Here is a 22,300-nt window from a genome sequence, read left to right as displayed (position 1 = left end):
GTGCGGTTGACCATAGGAGACATTTAAGACAATGTTTCTGGACAGTGTAAAGCTGGATAGTTTAGGCTATGAAACAGACATCTGTGGCCGTATGGGCCAATATTGTAAGTTGAGCGAGCAGTGAGCAATATGCAATGTTTTCTGTGAAGATTACCAGTCTACGTTGGGGATAGATATGCTAGGTGTGGAGCGGCGTCTGACAATATTGGGTGAAGGCTTAGGGGAGCGGAATATTAGGAGTCAATTCGACGGCGCCGAGTTTCTAGAGTGGTCATGCAGGCATGAGTCTATGCAAGTCTATACCTTGTTGGCTGTTATTCAAGTAAAGGGAGGGTCAGGTGGATGTGTTAGGGATGACCTGTGGAGCTTAGTAGAAGGAGGCTTTGAAAGCGTGCGTATGGTGGGGTCGATCCTGGGAGTGGAGCAGTGCAGCTGCATGGAAGGAAGGGGCAGGGATTACCCTGGGTAGTGCGCCGCGTTGGCGCCTCACGGCTCCGGACAGGCTTGGGGCAGACAGCGCCACTGCAGTGCTCAGATACCTTAATGGACTATCCTTGCATCTGGGGTCCAGCACTCTGTTGAAGTGGCTCAGGCTTGGTCAGTCCTGCTTCACGAGCTCGGGTCCTACTTCAAAGCAATGGACTCGAACTGGCGTTCCTCTCCCTGGCAATCGGTTCCTGCAGCAGCAATGGAAGTACAGCCAGCTCCGAAAGGATGTCCAGACAATTTCACTTTGGGGTTGATTGGTCCCACCAACCTAAGGGGAGAAGTCGTCTGCTGCAGGGCTTCGCTTGTCGAGGCGATTTCGGAGCTTCGGCAATGCAGCAAGGCTTCACTGGGCAAACCAACAGTCCAGGAGTTGCAGCAAGCGTCTCTTCCAAGTTCTTCCTCAGATTCCTTCGTCCAGTGGTCAACTGCCTTCCAAGCCAAAAAGCCTCACCTTTTATGCAGGATTCTCCCATTTATTCGCAGCCTAGCTGTCACGCACAGCAGGGTGCTGCCCTCAGAGGACAGCCAGCCGGTCAATCACGTTTGGGTGTATTCCTGTAAACAAGGGGATGAAGCACAAGGAGTTTCCGGCACCTCCTTCACTTCCTGCCCCCGCCAGACATGGGCTTCACTGGTAAATCCTGCCAAAGACAAAACAAACAAAGGGACCAAACCTGGTTTGGCGCGCAGAGTAAATCTCAAGAAAGACCTTTCCAAAAGAAATGGTGAATAAAGACGACCAGGGCCATTTTGACAAAATGGGCACCCATGTTAACGTTAAAGGATATTTGTACCGCACACTATCACTACCGGAGTGGTTCCCCTGGCGGATCTGAAAAGTAAAGGGGCTGGGTGTCCTACTGCAGATGCAATTGCAGCCTGTGACAAAAACCCGCAATGGTAGGAAAAAGTAAACCACTGCCACCAGCCATTAATTGTACAAGGGGTAACAAAAATGTTACATGAGAAACTAGGCAAAGGGGATACTAACCCCTCCAGCACCCTATTGTAAGATAGGGTGTGCTTGGTCTAAAAAGTTATAAAGGAAGTAAAGTCAATTTCACTTTACTGCTCTTGGAAACAGTAGTTTCATCAAGAGAAGTTATTTAAACCTTTGGAAAATCTAAGACTTCCCTGTGCCACAACACTGAAAGTGCTATGTGTCACAATGCAAAGATGATGCCTATGGAGTTTGTCAGACTCCAAAGGCAACAGAGTCCAAATCACAGAAAAATACATGAGTGGGGGAAAAAGGTCTCTCCAGGTTAGAAATTAAAAGTCCTAAAGTCCAGCAAAAATAGCTGGAGGTCTCTAAAGTAGAAGGGTATTAGCACGTTTGAGAATTCTACCCAACACTGACTGTTCTTATAACCAATCTAATCCTAACCTTTCCTTACTGAAAAACTTAATATTGCTCCTTACTGAAAAACTTAATATTGCAAATGTGATACTATATAAATGCTATACTGACCTCAAATAAAATCACCGCCGGGTGCTGGAACAAGTGTAACATATGAATGAATTTCTCACCTGCTTTATTGTTCACTTTTTGAATTGACTCCTAACTTGGGATTAATGTTACAGCTAATTAATGATTTTTAAATAATGCTTTAAATATTGTTGCATATAAATAATGTATTTATTATAACTAAGTGTGTAAGTGTTTAATTGGATACTTGTATTTACTAGTTTCATTGCACAACTCTACAGCTCGCATAACACCTCTTAAGATAAGTCTGGCTGCTCAGTCACAACCAACTTGTTTAGTACAGGCATATATTGTAAGGTGGGGTGTAGTCCCACACCAGTTGGACTGCACTAATTCTTACCTAAAAGACTACAGAAAGCGAAACCTACATTATGTGAACCATTATATATTAGAGGCAGACCAATCAGCAAAAAACAGTAAACAAGCCATCCTTCGCAGGAAAGTGCGACATGCCATCCTCGCCTGCACGAGACCTCCAGGACAAAATAGCGGGTAGTCATCCTTCAAGCTAAAAATCACCAGCTCTAACTTACCAATGTGTGCAGCGGGATTCAGGAAAGTGCTATGAGTGGCCGATGGTGGCCCAAAGTGTGCACCAGTCGGGTGAACAGCACCTAGAAAGATAAAAGATAGAACACAGGAGTCAAAGGTATTACAGCACAAACTCCTCCCAGACAGGACTTGATCTAAATGTTGAATTACCTGTTGCAGTAAAAAGTGTGGCTGGCCGGGCAAGTTCATGTCCAGGAGGGAGGGCTCCAAAAGCTCCTGATCCAGGAAGGCAAGTGGGAAGATCATTCCTGAAATCCAGCTTATGAGGATCACCCTGCATCAGCTGAAAGATAAATTATATTCTTACTTGTCTAAAATCACACTGACCAGAGGCCCTACATATCTCTATGGAAGATGTGATTATTAATTTAAGGAGAACAAGAGTGCCACAAACTGAATTGTTACCTCATCCCTTGAAAAATCTGCTCAACTGTCCAGTAGGGTTTATGAAATCATGTTTTGTATCTGTTGGTTCAGAGGCAGATTTAACTAAAAAGATACTTCCTTCTAACATTGGTTTCCAACATTGGTATTGCTCAGATTCAATGCCGATAAACGTTGTCCTTACCATTAAGGAAAAAGGTGACAGTGTGTAGAGACCTAGCATGAATAGAAAGCCAGGGTGTACATCGAATTAGACCAAAACAACAAATAACTGTCAGGCATGACTTTTAGGAGGTGATAACGTGGAACCAAGGACAATGGGTCCATAACAGTAAAAGACTGCAATAAATAATATACTGCAAAATAACAAATTATTTACCTGGGGTAATGTTCTTTCTGGTGGATGGCCGTCGGGAAAGATCTCTCTTTTAGGCAACTTTCGATCCACATTCTATGGACCCTAAAACCTTTCGTTCACCTTGCCCTGACTTTTTACAGAGAAGGAAAAATTACTTAACGTAATGTTCTTTCCATCGAGTCTTCTGCTGCAGATTCCTCATCGGATAGAAGTCCTCATCCAGCTCTGTTGCTCGGAAAATTCTTCAGCAGGGCCCTAATAGACCTAGACTCTGCCGTCGACCAGTCTTGCTCAGTGCTTGATCGTCTGCACAGGACAGGCCGATATATATATGGGATACATTACTCACCGTAATCGTATTTCTGATGCTTGTATCTGCTTAGATTCACATGCTGTGCATAGGCCGACATCTAGTGGAAGCTGCGGAGTATTACAGTTTGTTTTTCGAAACTCGAAAATGGGCGTCGACACAGGGCGTGCCAGTAATACTATCCCTAGTGTGACGTCCACTGTACCCAAGATCCCTCACGCGTCTAGGATCCTCAGATTGTATTTTTTCTGACATGAGGAGTAGCGAGAGTACAGATAATCCAAGCAGATAGACAGAAAGGTAAGACTACAAGCAATCATGCGCCTTCTCTCGGAGGGGAGGAAGGGTGGGTCGCATGTGAATCTAAGCAGATACAAGCATCAGAAATACGATTACGGTGAGTAATGTATCCCTTCTGAGGCTTGTGGAATCTGCTTAGATCACATGCTGTGCATAGATTAGCGAGCAGTACCAGAAGAAGGAGGTGGGATGTGAGAAGGGTCATGAGCAAATAAGGAACAAGTTACTTACCTGTAACTGTTGTTCTCCAGCATGGGTCTGGCATGGATTCACATGCTCATGAATATTCCCCGTCGTCAGGCTGGGAATCCTCGGTAAAGAAAAAACCAGTATCAGTTTCGTTTCTGATCTGTCTTTCGTAGTAATAACCAATCACTGGTCTCTGCGTCATACTGACCACAGCCAATGACTGCCCTCTACCTAAGCACCGCCTCTGGCAGCCATCTTCAGATTTGGAAGCACGTGAAGTGGCAGTATGACCAAGTGAAGAGCCGCAGAGGGGTAGGCGGGAGGGTTCGCATGTGAATCCATGCCAGACCCATGCTGGAGAACAACAGTTACAGGTAAGTAACTTGTTCCTTCTCCAGCATGGGGTCTGGCATGGATTCACATGCTCATGAATAAAGAATACATAGCAGTACACACATGCACAACCACGGGAGGTGGCAAAGGCTCAACATTAAGCATCACATCAACTCAACATTAAGCATCTTACCTCCTCACCAGGCTCACCTCAGGCGAACAGGTTGCGCAGCACTGCTTGGCCGACCCTGGACTCCTCCCTGGAATCCCGGTCGACGCAGTAGAATTTCGTGAAGGTGTGCGTCGACCTCCACGTAGCAGCCCTGCATATGTCCAGCAGGGGCACACCAGATAGGAACGCCGTGGTAGCTGCGATCGCTCTGGTGGAATGGGCTCTCGGACGGCCAGGCAGCGGTCGGTTTGCCAACCGGTGACAGTACATGATACAGCCGGAGAGCCATCTGGAAATGGAAGCCTTCGAGAGAGCCTTCCCCTGATTGACAGGTCCAAAGTTCACAAAGAGTTGTGACGTCTTCCGAAAACACTTCGTGCGGTCTACGTAGAACTTCAGCGCTCTAGCCACATCCAGCGAGTGCAAAGTCCTCTCAGCCGGCGACGAAGGCGACGGGAAGAACACAGGCAACACCAAGGGTTCGTTGAGATGGAAGTCCGACGGCACCTTGGGCATGAAGGAGGGGTGCGTCCTGAGCACTACCCTCGTGTCGTGGAAAGTCAAGTACGGGGCCTTGCAGGAAAGGGCCTGGATCTCTCCCACTCGTCGTGCGGAGGTGATGGCCACAAGAAAAGCTGTTTTCCACGATAGAAACTTCAACGGGGCCGAGTGCAGAGGCTCGAACGGAGGTCCCATGAGCTTGGTCAGCACCACGTTGAGCTCCCACGCCGGGGCCGGAGCCTTCACCGGCGGGAACGATCTGAACAGTCCCTTCATGAACTCCTTCACCAGACGATGAGACCACAAGGACGTCCGCCCCGTGGTTCTGGTGTATCGGGAGATCGCAGCAAGATGAATCTTGATGGACGCGTGTGCCAGACCAGCTTTGGCCAGCGTCAGCAGGTACGGCAGTACTTGGGGAGCCGTAATCCGTAGAGGGTTAATCTTCTGTGCGTGGCACCAGACAGAGAACCTCTTCCATTTGTGTCCGTAGCATTTAAGAGTCGAGGACGCCCTGGCCTTTGCAAGAACCGCTCTGCAATCGGCCGGTATGTCGTATCCTCCAAACTCTAGCGCTGCAGGAGCCAGGCCTGCAAGTTCAGCGACTTCGGGTCGTGGTGGAGGATGGCGCCTCCTTCCCTGGAGAGTAGATCCGCGTCCGCCGGCAGCTTGATCGGCGGGGACGCTGACAAGTCCAGAAGGTCCGGGAACCATATCTGCCTCGGCCACGCAGGTGCGACGAGGATCATCCTGCACCGTGACCTCTTGAGCTGGTTGACGAGCCGGATTAGCAGAGGCAAGGGAGGGAACGCGTAGAGGAACAGGCCCTCCCAGGGGAACGAGAAAGCATCGCCCATGCTCCTCGTCTGGGGAAACCTGTTGGCGAACCTCCGGCACTTGGTGTTCGTCGCCGTCGCGAACAGGTCGATCTGGGGTGTGCCCCACCGTCGGAAGAGGCGATCCACCAGATCCTGCCGTAGTTCCCACTCGTGGCACGAGCGCAGCTCCCTGCTGAGTGAGTCGGCGATGGTGTTTTTTATCCCTGCCAGATGAAACGGCACCAGAAAAATCCCTTGGGCGACGGCCCAATGCCACAGGTCCTGCGCCTCCTTGGACAGCGCTGGGGACCTGGTTCCGCCCTGTTTCCTGATGTAAAACATGGTGGTGGTGTTGTCGGTGAAGATCCTCACCACCTTGCCCTTGAGGGACGGAAGGAAGGACCTGAGGGCCCAAAACACTGCACGGAGCTCCAGGACGTTGATATGCAGGGACTTCTCCGTCGGGAGCCAGAGTCCTCTTGCGTGCAGATTTTCGGTGTGCGCTCCCCACCCTTCCAGGGAGGCATCCGTGGTCACAGTCTCCTGGTGGGCTGGGGTCTGGAAGTCCATGCCCGCCGTCAGATGCGCGCGGGTGCCCCACCACCGTATCGCTCGTCGGAAACTCTCGTCGAGCTTGATCCTTTCCTCGAAGCTGCCCGTCGTCTGGATCCAGCGCGCATCCAGGAATTCTTGCAACGGGCGCATCCGGAGCCTGCACATGGGAATGAGGTAGATGCAGGAAGACATCATCCCGAGGAGGGACTTGATGGACCTCACCTTGGCCGCGTCGGCCACCAACATCCGTTGCACCTTGCCCAAGATGGTCCTGGTCCTCTCCTCCGACGGGGAGGCCAGAAGGGACACTGTGTCGAGCCTCGCTCCCAGAAACAGTGCGACTTGCGCGGGCACCAGGTGGGATTTGGCGTAGTTCACGGAGAATCCCAGGTCCGTGAGGAGTTGGACGGTCCTTGCCGTGTGGACCACGGCGAGCTCCCTCGTCTTGGCGCGGATGAGCCAGTCGTCCAGGTAGGGGTAGACGTGAATCCCCTCGCGGCGCAGCTGCGCCGCCACCGGTGCGAGGCACTTGGTGAATACCCTGGGTGCCGACCGTAGTCTGAAGGGAAGGGCTTTGAACTGGTAAATACGCCCTTGGACCACGAATCTGAGGAATTTTCGGTGCCCCTTTAGGATGGGAATGTGGAAGTAGGCATCCTCCAAATCCAACGACGATAGGAAGTCTCCTTCCTCCAGCTGACCCAGGACGTGCTGGAGGGTGACCATCCGGAACTTCTGCGCCTTGATGAACTTGTTCAGACGTCGCAGGTCTAGGATGGGGCGCCATCCTCCCGTCTTCTTCTTCACGAGGAAGTATCGCGAGTAGACTCCGGAGCCCCGAAGCCTCTTTGGGACGAGTTCGATGGCGCCCTTTCTGAGCATCGCCTTTACCTCCAAGAGAAGTTGAGGGACGTGAAGTTCTTTCCTGGCCACGGGGGGGACGCGCGGGCACCTTCTTTGAAACTCGAGCGCGTGGCCCCGGGCCAGGGCGTCCAGCACCCAACGGTCGGTGGAGATGGACTCCCACACGCTGACGAAGCCCGCCAGCCGGCCTCCCACCGGGGTGCTTCGGTGGGGGCCCGACCCCACGGCCGGTTCAATCCTGCTTGGACGCGGCCTTGCCGCCTTGACCTCCTTGGCGACGACGGCGGGGTCCGCTAGACTTGCCTCGTCCTCTGTAGGCCTCTTGCGACGACGAGCGGGCCGCTTGACGGTAGGAAGCGAAACCGCCGCCGGAACCTTTGGAGGCGCCCTTGCCTCCGCCGCTCCGAAAGGGCGTTCGTCGTTGCTGCAGGACTCCAAGGGCCCTGGCCGTCTCAGTATCCGCCTTGATGGCCTGAAGGGAATCGTCCACTGTCTTCCCAAACAGGTTGTTCCCGTCGAAGGGCATGTCCAGGACTCTGGTCTGGACGTCCTGCTGAAAGTCCGTAGCTTTGAGCCATCCACGACGTCGAAGGCAAACGCCGTTGCCCAGCTGGCGGAACCCAGTGTCGGCGATGTCCGTCGCCACGGTGATGGCGTGGTCCGACGCCACCTCACCTTCCTGCAGGATCTCAAGGGCCTCCGCCCTCTTGTCGTCCGGCAGAAAATCCAGCAGGGGAGCTATCTTGTACCAGAGCTCCCTGTCGTAGCGGGCCACGATAGCCAAGGCGTTGGCCGCTTTAATCGTCGTCGCTGCCGACGAGATGACTCTACGTCCCATAGCATCCAATTTCTTTCCCTCGCCGTCCGGCGGGGAAGTCGATGTGGAGGCCTCACCCCCCCCCGCTTTCTTCCTGGCTGCCGCGGAGACGACCGCGTCCGGGGTAGGCTGCGCCCGGAGGCATAGGGGGGCCGTGTCCGGGACCCGGTACTTTTTCTCGTACCGGTCTCTTCTAGCTGGCGTCGTGGAAGGGTTCTTGAGGAGGGAAAGGCCCTCATCCCAAATGTCGTCCAACAGAGGCACTGCGAGGACCGTCTTCCTCTTGGCCTCGCGCCGCTGATAAAGGAAGCCTTCCTTTTTCTTCTCCTCAGGGCAGAGTTGGAAAAGCTCGGAAGCCCTGGAGATCATGGAGTGGAAAGATCCGATCTCGTCGGGCGGAGAAGCCCTGGTGGGAGGCGACGACGGAAAATCCTCGTCGTATGCCTCGTCGTCCGTACCCGTCGCTGCCGTGTCAGTCCCCGTATCATCCCCTCGGGTGGACGGGGAGGAGGGCTGGACGGGGCGCGACGGTTGAAAAGGAGGTGGTGGATGGATCCTTCTTTTCTTGGTAGGGGGAACACCAGAAGGTCCCGGTTCTGGATCCCCCGACGGGAGAGGTTCCTCCGTCGGTAACGGTAGCCTCGTCCTTATCTCGGAGCATAAGGACTGTATGGCCAACAAAATGGCCGCCGAGTTGTCTTGCGGCGCTGGCAGAGGGGAATCCGACGGGCGAGCAGGGGCCCCGTCGGCATCCTCGACGATGTCGTCGTCACCTGCGTCGGGGTCCATTCCGACGGGCTGGCCTTCTTCCACGCCTAGGCCGTGGCTTAAGACCTCGATCAGCTCCTCTTCTGAGGTTGAGGCCGAATCTACGACGACGCCCTGCCCCCCCTTCTTCTTCCCCACGGAGGGTTTCACGGGGGTCCTATCGATAGGCACAAAGGAAGACTCCCTCCGAGGAGGCAGGGAGATTCTGGGCCCTGAGGTCGCCACCACTGGTGTAGCCACCACAGGCTGAGCCAGGGCCGCCGCGACCGTTTCGATAGAGGGCTTGGTCGGATGGATCAAGGCCTTCACCACCTTAGGTGCGCTCACCGCCTTATCCTTGAGGGAGGGGGCACTGCCACGCTCCTCCTCTGCCTTAGAGCTCGACCGGGGCCTCTCCAGGAGCTTCGCCGGGTGCTCGGCCTTCCTCTTACCCGACCCAGAGCGTTGGCTCGTGGTTGATGGTGCCGGGGAGGGTGCGCCCTGCCTGGCGCCCGTAGAGCCCGACCGTTCGGCGCTCCCGGTGCCAGCGGACTCGCGGTGCTTGGCCTTATGTTGGGCCCCCGTCGCCGGGGCGCCCTCAAAGGTCTTAGAAGACCGCTCGGATTTCTTCTTCTCGCCAGACGGGCTCTTACCCTCCAGCCAGTTGGCGAGACGTTGATGGCGGTCCTTCATGGTCCGTTCCGACATGTTGCCGCAAAACGCACAGTCCTTCTCCACGTGCGTCTTGTCCCCATGAAGGCAGTAAAGGCAGAAAGAGTGTTCGTCCTCCTTGAAGACGTTCTGCAGCTGGCATCCAGGGCAGACCCTGAACAGCTTTCCGGGCGTCGAGCTTCCCTTCTCCTGGGCCATCTCCGAGACCGGGCCTGAGAAGCTTCTGGAGTCCTCCGAAGCGTAGCTCGACGAAATCTTCACCCTTGAGGGGCACAGATGAATCCGACACGGGTCCCCGTTGATCGGATGTAGGATCGGTGGAGCTTGAGGCTCTTTTGACCGAAAGAATCGAAGTTTTTTTGTGAAAAAGCGCGAAAAAAAGCACTAACGCTCGAGAGCAATAGCACGAGGATCCCAACACATGAACGTGCGGTAAAAATCTGAAGATGGCTGCCAGAGGCGGTGCTTAGGTAGAGGGCAGTCATTGGCTGTGGTCAGTATGACGCAGAGACCAGTGATTGGTTATTACTACGAAAGACAGATCAGAAACAAAACTGATACTGGTTTTTTCTTTACCGAGGATTCCCAGCCTGACGACGGGGAATATTCATGAGCATGTGAATCCATGCCAGACCCCATGCTGGAGAAGTGTCTTAGAACCGCTTGTCCCACTTGTGTATCTGCCTTGGAATGGGTGTCAATGCAGTAATGCTGAGTAAAAGTGTGAATAGAGCTCCAAGTAGCCGCTTTGCAAATGGTGTCAAGGGGTACATTTGCAATGAAAGCCAGAGTGGCCCCAATGCCTCTAGTAGAGTGGGCCCTTGGCGTAAAAGGCAGAGTCTTTTCAGAGAGTGAGTAACACAGCTGGATACAGTTAATAATCCACTTCGAGATGGCACCTTTAGAGACGCGATCCCCCTCTCTTCCTGTAGCTACGGAGACAAACAAACAGTTGATCTGTTTTTCTTAGCGGTCTGGTTTTATTTACATAGTAGAGGACCGCCCTACGCACATCTAGGGTGTGTAGTTTCACCTCAGCCGAGCTTTGCGGGTTCTGGAAGAAAGCCTGAAGCTCGATGGACTAGTTTACATGGAATTTTGATATAAATTTAGGTGAGAACCTAGGGTGTGTGCGTAAAACCAGTTTGTCTTTATGGATAGTAAAGAAGGGATCCTGCACTGACAGAGCCTGAATTTCACTGACCCTTCTTATAGAAGTAATAGCTACTAAGAAGGCCGTTTTATAAGTCAGGTGTTTCAGACTGCTTTTATGCATGCGTTCGAAAGGGGGGCCCATGACCTTGGCTAGCACCACATTAAGGCCCCACCCTGGTGGTGGGTTTGAAATAGGAGGGTGAAGTCCCTTTACTCCTTCCATGAAGGCTTTAACTACTGGTACTTTCCACCACAAAACCTTGCTATGGGAAGTGGTGTAAGCCGAGAGGGCTGCCAGGTGTACTTTCAGCGAGTTAAAAACCAATCCTGCATCTAGCAGGTGGAGCATGTATGTACCAATAGTGGAAGGAGTGCAATCAACTGGGTTGATTTGTCTACTCTGGCACCAGATAACGAACCTTTTCCACTTGTCAAAGTAACAGTGCCTTGTATTTGGTTTCCTAGATTCCTTTAGGATGTCCATACACCTCTGTGGCAAATTGAGGTGTCCAAACTCTATGACCTCAGGAGCCATGCTGCCAGGTTCATTGAGTTGGGTTGCTGGTGCACTGTTTGACCTTGGTGCTGGGACAGTAGGTTGTACCAGGCTGGAAGTTTGATGGGCTCGCACACCGCCATCCTGCGTAGGTGTTGGAACCACGGTTGTCTTGCCCACATGGGAGCAACTAGGACGAGCGTCATTGACTCCCTGTTCATCTTGTTCACCAATTTCCTGATGAGAGGAGTTGGTGGAAAAGCGTACGCAAACATCCCTGACCAGTTCATCCACAGGGCGTTCCCCAGGGAGTCTGGTTGGGGGAACCTGGATGCAAATCCTGGGCATTGTCTGTTTTCGCTTGTGGCGAATAAGTCTATAGTGGGGGAACCCCACTGAGAGAAGATATCTTCTACGACCTCTCTGTGAAGAACCCATTTGTGTTCCTCTGGGAGGGAGTCTCTGCTCAGAGCATCCGCTAGGGAATTGAGCTCCCCTGGAACATGTGATGACAGGAAGATGTTCCGTCTGAGTGCCCATATCCAGATTTTCTGGGCAAGCTTGGACAGATTTGGCGAGCAAGTCCCTCCTTGCTTGTTTAGGTAGAACATGGCTGTAGTGCTGTCCGTCCGGATTTGCACTGACAGGTTTAGTAGAAGGGGCTCGAACGCCTGAAGCGCTCTGAATACTGCCAGAAGCTCTAGCCGGTTGATGTGGTTCTTGGCCACTGAGTGAGACCAGAGACCCTGAGCTGTGTGGTGGAGATGGTGAGCTCCCCACCCCGTCAGACATGCATCTGTAGCGATTACTGCCTGTACTTCGGGATCGTAAAAGGGTTTCCCTTGTGTGAGATTCTCTCTTGTCCACCAGCGAAGGCTTTGTACCAGTGTTGGCGAAATGACCACTAGATCGTCCCACTGACCACTTGCCTGAGACCACTGTTTCGCCAACCATTCCTGCATGGGACGCATGCGCAGGCGCGCGTGGGGGAATGCATGACGCCATCTTGCCCAGTAAACGCATTGCTTTGCGTACCGTTATTTGTTGACCGGACTGATAATGCGGAATTTGCAGTAGTATATTTCGAATTCTTTCTTCGGAAGGAAAGGTCAACCCCTCCTGGGTATCCAGGATTGCTCCTAGGAATTGTTTTGAGGTGCTTGGCACCAGGCTTGACTTCTTCTCATTGATTGAGAAGCCTAACTCGTGGAGGAGGTCGATAGTCCTTTGAATGTTTGTCCTGCAAATTCCTGGGGTTTCCCCCGTTATGAGCCAGTCGTCCAGATAAGGGTACACTGGGATTGCCTCCCTGCGTAGGTGTGCAGCCGCCACCGCCAGTACCTTGGTGAATACCCTTGGTGCTGAAGCTATCCCGAAGGGCAGTACCTTGAATTGGTAGTGGCGACTGTCCACCTTGAAGCGCAAGTACTTTCTGTGCGCTGGGAACATGGAAATATGAAAATAAGCATCTTTCATATCCAAGGTTGCCATGTAATCCCCTTTTTTAGGAGGGGGATTACCTCTTGTAGCGTGGTCATACGAAATTTTTGGGGCTTGACATAGTTGTTGGCAGGCCGTAAGTCCAATACTGGGCGCATTGTCAAGTCTTTCTTTGGCACAAGGAAGTAAGTTGAATAAATACCCTTGTTTACCTGGTGTCCCGGGACGAGTTCTATCGCGTCTTTTTGTAGAAGAATGGCGATCTCCGAGGAGAATCTTCTGATGTTCTAAGGAGTGTACTCTGTCGTGGAGGATGGTTCCGGGGACGCTGCAGTAGCTCTATACAATATCCTGTGGATACTGTTGACAGCACCCATCTGTCTGATGTGATCCCTTCCCAAGCCTGGGTGAAGTTTGAAATGCGTCCCCCTACTGGGGTTGCGTGAGAAGGGACCCTGAACTGAGCGTCACTGCTTTGGTGGAGGCGTGCTGCCTCCGCCTTTACCACGACCTCTCCCATTACCTCTGCCGTTACCCTGGGTAGACTGTTGGTTGTTGTTCCACTGTGTACCCTGCCCCTGGGAATAGTTAGATCCTCTCTGGGAATTTTGGCCGCGTGGGTGACGAAAATTACTATTCCCTCTCTGGTTCGGGGGTTTATTGGTTAACTGGCCAAGGGATTTGAGTGTCTCGTATTCGTCCTTGGCATTTTTCAGTGCGTCTTCGACCGCCTTACCAAACAACAGATCGGCTTCCACCGGTTTGTCTAACAATGATGCCTGAGTTTCTGCCTTAAAACCAGACTGCCGTAACCACGCATGTCTCTTGATAACAGTACCTTCTGCTATCAATCTGCCTGCGTTGTCCGCGGCGTCGAAGGTTGCTTTCAAAATGCAACCAGACACGGCTCTACCCTCTGCGGAAATCCAAGCTAATTGGCCCTTTAACGGTTCAGGAGCAGAGGCTATGAGAGCCGCAACTTCTTCCCACTGATGGCAGTTGTAGCTGGCCAACAGGATGGTGGAGTTAGCAATCCTTGCTTGATAGGCGGACGTTGAGGCTACCTTCCTGCCGAAACCGTATAGTTTTTTGCTCTCCTTGTCGGGAGGAGCTTCAGACGAAGACAAGGGTGTCCCAGCCCTCTTACGAGTGTTGGTGACAACTAGGGAGTCTGGCTTCAGATGTCCTCTTATATAGAGAGGGTCAGACTGTGCTGCCCTGAAAAGTTTTTCAACCCTGGGATCGACTGCTCTGGTGAGGTTTGGGTTCACCAGGGACAGATCTATTCTCCGCTGAATGGATTTAAGGATAGGGAAGGTCTGGGCAACAGGCCTCCTTTCTCCCACTAACTCTTCTGCAAAGTCCCTTTCCTCCTGTACACCGTGGGTGTCAATGTGGAAATGTTCTGCTGCGCGAGCGAGAACCTCATTTAGGAGGGGTTGGTTATCGACCAGGGAGTCGGTAACCGGGGCTTCGTTCTCTACCGGGGAATCTACTCTGTATGTTTCCGGGTCATCTTCTTCTTCTTCCTGGTCCTCATCATCCCCATAGTAGCCCGTCCCGGTTTGCTCTTCTATCATACCAAATTCTTGGTCTTCACCAAAGGAAGCCTCTCCTTGATACCGTGAGTATGGTCCTGCGTAAGGTTGTACCTCGAAGGGTTCAGACCTCATCGGAGTTTCAAACGGGCCTTCTTACTCGGGGGGATAGGATCAGTAGAGCCTGAGGGAGTGGCCCCTTGTGGATCATACGAGAGGAAATGTTCTGGATTTTTATCATAAAAATCAGCCAAAGAAGACATTCTTGACATGACCCTATCTATGTCTTCACTGGACCATTTTTTGGAACTGGGAATGACTCTCAGCAAGTCTATGGGATTTATCTTGAGTAGCTTTGCTGGTTGTGGACCTATCAGCAGACCTGGGCTTGTCTGTCTTTTTAGGGGGGGGTGGAGTGTTTCACAGGTGTGGAACAATGTACAGGTAGTTTCTTCTGCTGTTTTCCCCCCTCCCCGTGCGTAGAAAAATGTTTTCCCTGTCCCTTAGTGGCTCCGGAGTTTTTCGACGGCTGGTGTCGAGGATCGGGAGAGGTTCCCTGTCCTTCGAGCGTGGGGCCTCGCTGGCTTTAATTGCGGGCTCCGACTCCTGGAGCGCGGCCTGGGGGTGGAAGTCGTCTTCGTCTTCCGACGATCGAACTTCTGTTAGCCTAGGGAGCGAGGCACTCTTGGCAAGAGTGGATGATTGCCTGGAGTCATGCGGCGATCTAGATCGAGAGCGCCCAGAGGACACCGAATCGGACCGTTCTGTCTGTGCCTCTTTCCGAGAACTCGGCGTCGAGTCTCGGTTGGACTTAGTGTGTTTAGTGTGTGTAGTATGTGTAGTATGTGAAGCGCTTATTTCGCCGGGGGTCTTCCCATAGCCGCCCTGCCGGACGACCTTCCGAGGTCGGGGACCTGCGCTCGGCTGTCTTTCGACGCCGTAATGCCCTCGCCGTCTGAAAGTACGGCGTCGCTGCCATCGCTGAAGGCGCCCTCTGCTGCCATGGCCGCCTGCCTGGCGTGGTGGGCCCAACGCTTCGTCGAACGGTCCTTAAGTGTCTTAGGTTTAAACCTACTACACGCTCTGCAGTTCGCTTCGGGGTGGTCCCTCGGGAAGCAGAGATTGCACGTGGCGTGCCTGTCGACCCAAGGGTATTTGCGATTGCACTTGGGGCAGAATTGAAAAGGGGTACCCCCCCCATACGCACCTTGAGGCAGCGGTCTGTTAAGTGTAGGAATGTATAAGGTGTACCTATATACCAAGAGTGTAGAGTATGTGCCACCCCCCCACTCTCCCTACTTGCAGGGCCAAGGCCAGCGGCCTACCAGGCCCGGGCCAAGGCCAGCGGCCTTCCGAGGCCCAAATCCGTCGTGCAGCAGCCGACGGTCGATTTCTTCTCCAGCTGGCGTCGAGTGTCGAAGTTGGGGTGGGGAAGGATGTCAATAGATTATTATTTTAAATTCTAGCAAAAGTATGGCTAAGGCCAGGGGACTCCGCAAAATGCTTCTGACCAGTATGGCGGAAAAAAACAATCTGAGGATCCTAGACGCGTGAGGGATATTGGGTACAGTGGACGTCACACTAGGGATAGTATTACTGGCACGCCCTGTGTCGACGCCCATTTTCGAGTTTCGAAAAAACAAACTGTAATACTCCGCAGCTTCCACTAGATGTCGGCCTATGCACAGCATGTGACCTAAGCAGATTCCACAAGCCTCAGAAATATGACAATGCATTACTTACCGTAAAAGCATTTCTGATGGTTGTATCTGCTTAGATTCACATGCTGTGCATAGGTCCGACATCCAGTGGTCACTGCGGAGTATTGCATTTTGTTTTTCGTAGTCGAAAAGGGGACGTCGACAAGGCGTGTCTGTAACACTATCCCTATAGTGACGTGTGTAGTACCCACAATCCCTCACGCGTCGAGGTCCCTCTGTTTGTATTTTTCTGCCCTGAGGGAGCCTTCTAGACGTGAGTGAGTACAGAAAAGAGAGAATTATAGAAAGATGTCTATGTTCCTTCCATCCAAGCGGGGAGGAAGGGTGGGCGCATGTGAATCTAAGCAGATACAACCATCAGAAATGCTTTTACGGTAAGTAATGCATTGTCTTCTGATGTTTGTTAATCTGCTTAGAATCACATGCTGTGCATAGACTAGCGAGCAGTACCCGGAGTTGGCGGTGGGTTATGAGAAGGAACTGTAGAGAAAAGATGTCTTAATACTGCCTGTCCCACATGGGAGTCAGATCTAGAGTGTGCATCTAGACAGTAGTGTTTTGTAAAGGTGTGCACAGAACTCCAGGTAGCCGCTTTCCAGATGGACTCAAGGGGAACATTTGCAATGAATGCTATGGACGCCCCCGTGCCTCGAGTAGAATGTGCTCTTGGCCTAAAGGGCAGTTCTCTCTTAGCAAGAGTATAGCAGAGAGTGATGCATTGAACAATCCATCTAGAAATAGTGGACTTTGAAACTGCATCCCCTTCTCTTCCTGCTGCCACCGAGACGAAGAACTGATTAGTCTTCCTCAGTGGTCTGGTTCTTTCCATGTAGAACATGACCGCTCTGCGGACATCTAGTGTGTGCAGAGTCCTCTCTCCCAAGTTGGAAGGATTTTGAAAGAACGCTGGTAGTTCTATAGACTGGTTTACGTGGAATTTAGAGATGAATTTTGGAGCAAACCTTGGGTGAGTGCGTAGAACCACTTTATCTTTGTGAACTGTAACAATGGGGTCTAGAACAGAAAGAGCCTGTAGTTCACTTACTCTCCTGATGGAGGTGATAGCTATTAGAAAAGCAGTCTTAAGAGTGAGGTCTTTAAGAGATGCTTTGTGCATGGGTTCAAATGGTGAGCCCATGAGTTTGGTAAGTACCACATTAAGGTCCCATCCGGGAGCTGGGTCAGCTATCGGGGGGTGTATTCTCTTTACTCCCTCCATGAAGGCCTTTATAACAGGGATCTTCCACCACAACACTTTGAGTTGGGAAGTGGTGTATGCAGAAAGTGCCGCTAGGTGGACTTTAATGGAATTGAACACTAGACCTGAATCCAATAAGTGGGTCAGGTATAGAATAATATGTGTGGGAGAGCAGTCAATTGGGTTGATGCCCTTTCCTCTGCACCAAATGACAAATCTCTTCCATTTGCTAGAATAGCAGTGGCGAGTGTTAAGTTTTCTGGCGTCCCTGAGGATGTCCATGCATCTCTGCGGGAGCTGTAGATGTCCAAATTCTATGATCTCAGGAGCCAGGCTGCTAAGTTCATGTTCTGGGGGCATGGATGCAGAGTCCTGCCCCTGTCTTGTGACAGCATGTTGTACGGGCAGGGGAGTTTCACTGGGGGAGATAGAGACATCTCCATCAAGTGAGCGAACCATGGCTGTCGGGCCCACATTGGGGCCACCAGTATCATGGTTACTTGTTCCTGGTGCATCTTGTGCACTACCCTGTTGAGAAGGGGAGTCGGGGGGAAAAGCGTAAACAAATCTCCCTGACCATTGAATCGACAGACCGTTCCCCTTGGATTGGTTCTGGGGGTACCTGGAGGCGTAACTTTGGCATTGTGAGTTCTCCAGGGTTGCTAACAGGTCTATTTCTGGGAACCCCCATTGCGTGAAGACGTCGAAGACGATGTCTTCGTGCAGTCGCCATTCGTACTCTTCGGGCAGGGGGAAATCTCTGCTGAGTTTGTCTGCCAGCAGATTGAGTTCCCCTGGTACATGTTGTGACAGAAGGAACATATTCTGTTTGAGAGCCCACTTCCATATGTTTTGGGCCAGTTTGGACAGTCCTGGAGAGTGGGTTCCCCCCTGCTTGTTGATGTAATACATGGCTGTGGTGCTGTCTGTAAGGACCATCACTGTCCTGCCTTGTAGGTGTTCCTTGAAGGCTTTTAGCGCCTTGAACACCGCTAGTAGCTCCAGAAGATTGATGTGATTGGATGCTACGTTCGGAGTCCACTCGCCGTGAGCAGTTTGATGGGATAGGTGAGCCCCCCCCCATCCTGTGAGGATGCGTCTGTGGTTAGAGTGGCTTCCGCCGCGGGTGTGGCAAAGGGTTTCCCTTTTTCCAGGTTTTCCTTTGTCCACCACCGTAGCGAGAGAACTAAGGCCTGCGAGACCACCACTAGGTCGTCCCATAGTCCGCTGGCCTGACACCACTGGCTGTTGAGCCACTCTTGCATTGGGCGCATGCGCAGGCGCGCGTGAGGTACCAAATAAATACACAACGCCATCATGCCTAGCAAGCGCATTGCTTTGCGTACCGTCACCTCTCGACCGGTCACATATTGAGGGATCTGAAAAACATGTTTTGGACCCTCTCTTTGGAGGGGAAGACAAGGCCGTCCTTTGTTTGAATTAGAGCCCCTAGGAATTGTTCGATTTGGCTGGGGTCTGGGCTTCTCCATCAACATTTTTGTTGATGGAGAAGCCCAACTGGAACAAAAGGTCTACTGTCTTTTGGGTATTGGAGAAGCAAGTTTCGTAAGAATCCCCTGTTATGAGCCAGTCGTCGAGGTAAGGGTAAACTGGGATGGACAACCTGCGCAGGTGGGCCGCTGCCACTGCCAGTACCTTCGTGAATACCCTTGGTGCTGATGCTATGCCGAAGGGTAGCACTCTGAACTGGTAGTGTTTGCCCTCTATCATGAACCGGAGGTATTTTCTGTGCGCTGGCAACATTAAAATATGAAAGTATGCATCTTTCATGTCCAATGTTGTCATGTAATCTCCCTGTGAAAGCAGTGGGATCACTTCCTGTAAGGTCACCATACGAAACTTTTGGGGTTTGATGAACTTGTTCGCTGGGCGCAGATCTAATACAGGGCGCATGGTTAGATCCTTTTTGGGTACAAGGAAGTACACTGAATAAATACCTTCCGTTACCTGAGCTAGCGGCACGACCTCTATGGCTCCTTTTTCCAGCAGTTGTTGTACTTCTTGTAGAAGGATGGCAAGATGTTCCGGTGACATGCGTCGTCCCCTCGGGGGTTTGTATGTTGGGGAACTGTTGAATTCGATGCAGTATCCGTGGGCTACGGTGGAAAGTACCCAGCGGTCTGACGTTATACCCTCCCATGCTGGAAGAAAGGATGTTATCCGGCCCCCGACCGGTGTTGCATGGGAGGGGACGCGAATCTTTGCGTCACTTGGCGTTGTTAGGGGCTTCGGAACCTCTGGGGGTGGACCCTCGCCCTCTTCCTTTGCCCCGGCGCTGTCCTCTTTGGCTGTACTGGCCACTATTGGTCTGGAAATTGGTGGCAGGGTACTGTTGCTGCTGGTTTTGTTGTTGGCGTTGGCCACGAAAAAAGCGTTTGTTGCCATAGCCGCGCCTGGTAGAGGGCTTAGAGATTTGGTCCAGAGTTTTGATAGTATCGAACTCTTTTTTAGCCATCTCCAAAGCCTCATCCACCGCTTTCCCGAAGAGGTTAGAGTCTTCAACAGGTTTGTTTATTAAAGACGCCTGTGTCTCCGGTTTGAACCCTGAGTTGCGCAGCCATACGTGTCGTTTTAGGACTATTCCCTGAACTAGGGAACGTCCCGCAGTTTCTGCCGCATCCAGAGAGCTTTTTACAATACTCTGGTTGACCTGGGTTCCTTCGGCAATAGTTGAAAGCAGGCGTGTACGTAAAGGTTCCGGCGCTTCTTCGGCGTCTTTGCGCAGTTTGGCCCACTGCGCGTCCGCATAGCTAGCGAGCAAAGAATTGTTGTTGGCAATTCTTGCCGAAAAGGCGGCCGAGGATGTAACCCTTTTTGCAAGGGCATATAACCGCTTGCCCTCCTTGTCAGGCGGTGCCTCACTGGTGGAAAGTGGTACCCCTGCCCTCTTTCTTGTGTTGGTTACTACCAGGGAATCTGGAATGGAATGTCCCCTGATGTACAGCGGGTCTGAGGGTGAAGGAGTGAAAAGATTTTCAATTCTAGGATTGACCCCTCTGATTAGTGCGGGTGTGGACAGCGAAGGGATGATTCTTCTCCTCACAGAAGCAAGGAGGGGAATTGTCTGACTAACTGGGGGTTTCTCCTTAATTACCCTTTCTACAAAGTCTAATTCAGGGGAGAGCTCCCCAGTGTCCAGTTCGAAGTGTGCTGCTGCTTTACGCAACAGGGCATTAAATGTGGGTTGATCGTCAATGGGAGACGTGTTTCTACCAGGTGAGATGTCAGGAGGATTTAGGTTCAGGCCATCAGTGTCAGAATATATAGATGGTGATTGCCAGGGGTGAGAAGGTCCTTCTTCTGGATTTTCTCCGAAGCCTTCCCCTACCAAGTCTGGGCTGCCTTCCAGACCTTCCTCCTGGTCCTCGTCCATAAACTCATCCTCTACCTCTTCCTCAAAATAATGTTCTTCCCCAGTGAGGTCATACACACTTTGGAAGTCTGAGGCTGTGTCCTGGTGCGGATTGCCTAATCTTGGAATTTTGGCCCTGGGGTCCTCCTGAGGCCCTTCTCTCATTCTCTTTGGAGTGGGAGGGTTTTGGGCATTCATAAACCTCTCCATTCTTTCCATGCATAGATGGAGCCTCTCCATGGTTTCATGGGGTACCCCTGAGCGGTCTAGCGGGGGAAAATTGGTGTCTTGTAGCTGAAAACGGCTCGACCTCTCCCATAACGTCGAGGAAAGTGTCCCGTCGCCCTCCGAAAAGCCTTCAGGTGTGCTGGAAATCCCTTCGACTGAAGGAGATTGTCCCTGTGTTCTCGGCGTGTCTTTCGACCTTTGCGTAACGCTCGACGCGTCTTTCGGCGTACGCTTGTGGGCCTCGGCTACCACGATCCTCGCCAAGCTCTCAGCGACTCGTTTGTCAGCAGAGAGCTGTGGTTTCGACGTTATGGGTGTCGAACGCTCTACGGCGGTATGCGCTTTCTGCTGATGCGCTCCGGCCGATGATTTGGGGGCGGCGCCCTTATTTGCCGAAAGCCCAGTCGCTGGTCGCAGCTGCGAGAGGGGCTTCGAACCCGAACGGTCCGAGGAGGCCGCCGGTGAAACCTGCGTCTCCTTGGGCGCTGATGCTCTCTTTGCCCTTGGCAAAGAAGAGCCATGGGTTGTGTGCATGTGTGGTCTTATGTGCGTCAGTGTCGCCGGGGTGTTCATCCCCATAAGCAGGGCGTGAGCCGAGCCCGTCGGGGCCGGGGACAGACGACGAAGCGCGTGTGCGCTCCCTAGAGGGGTTTACGACTTCCGTAGCGGAGGTCGTGGTATCACGTTCCTCGTCACTGTCTGAGGTAGCGACGGTGGGTGGAGCGTCGGCCTTCGACATAGCGTAGGCCGCCCACCTTTTGACCCTACGGTCTTTTAGAGTCTTCGGCTTAAGAAGCCGACAAGCCGTGCAACCTTCCTCCTTGTGATCGAGGGGCAAGCAGCGGTTACACCGTGAATGCTTGTCCTTCCAAGTAAACTTGCCCTTGCAAAGCGGGCAAAACCTAAAGGGTGTCCTCTCCATAGCCGAGGCAATAAAACGTGATAACCACCCCAAGGGAAAGGAAGGGGAAAAGGAAAGGCATTCTCAGAAAAGATTAGAGATGTCCCACGACCCCCACTCTCCCTACTGTGTTTGGCCTGCGAGGCCAGGCCACGTGTTCGGCAATGCCGAAGGATCTCCTCCGCTCGTCACCTCCGTCGAAGATCTTGCTTGGCGGAGACAGCTTCACAACAGCGTCGAGGGGGGGATCGATATGTTCTATATTAATATAGGAAAACGACGAGGAGATGAAATCTGCAATGTCTCTCGAGGAGCTCCGCGTAAAGGCGACCATTAGCTGGGCGGAAAAAAACAATCTGAGGGACCTCGACGCGTGAGGGATTGTGGGTACTACACACGTCACTATAGGGATAGTGTTACAGACAGACACGCCTTGTCGACGTCCCCTTTTCGACTACGAAAAACAAAATGCAATACTCCGCAGTGACCACTGGATGTCGGACCTATGCACAGCATGTGATTCTAAGCAGATTAACAAACATCAGAAATATATATTTAATGCTCAGAAATGTGCTAATTCTCTTTACCTTAGAGACCCCTCAAAACATTGCTGGATTTTGAGGACTTGATTATTTTAACCTGGAGAGAGTGAGAACCCCCCTCATGTATTTTTTAATGTGATTTCTGAACTGTGTGTTTC

The 22,300-nt window shown here is 52.1% G+C and overlaps 1 protein-coding gene across 2 annotated transcripts in view; it reads right to left on the bottom strand.

Annotated features, from left to right (window-relative positions):
- FBRS (fibrosin) overlaps positions 1-22,300 on the bottom strand; it is a 710,625-nt gene that overhangs the window by 40,928 nt on the left and 647,397 nt on the right. For both annotated transcript variants that reach the window (XM_069651625.1, XM_069651626.1), the window contains exons 15-16: positions 2,681-2,813; positions 2,512-2,592 (exon numbers count right to left, since the gene is read on the bottom strand). In XM_069651625.1, the coding sequence (XP_069507726.1) occupies positions 2,512-2,592; positions 2,681-2,813 (214 nt within the window). The remainder of the gene's footprint in view (positions 1-2,511; positions 2,593-2,680; positions 2,814-22,300) is intronic.

Source organism: Ambystoma mexicanum, chromosome 3p, assembly GCF_040938575.1.
Source record: "Ambystoma mexicanum isolate Mex_15411 chromosome 3p, UKY_AmexF1_1, whole genome shotgun sequence".
Taxonomy (NCBI): domain Eukaryota; kingdom Metazoa; phylum Chordata; class Amphibia; order Caudata; family Ambystomatidae; genus Ambystoma; species Ambystoma mexicanum.
This window is presented reverse-complemented; position numbering and strand designations above follow the sequence as displayed.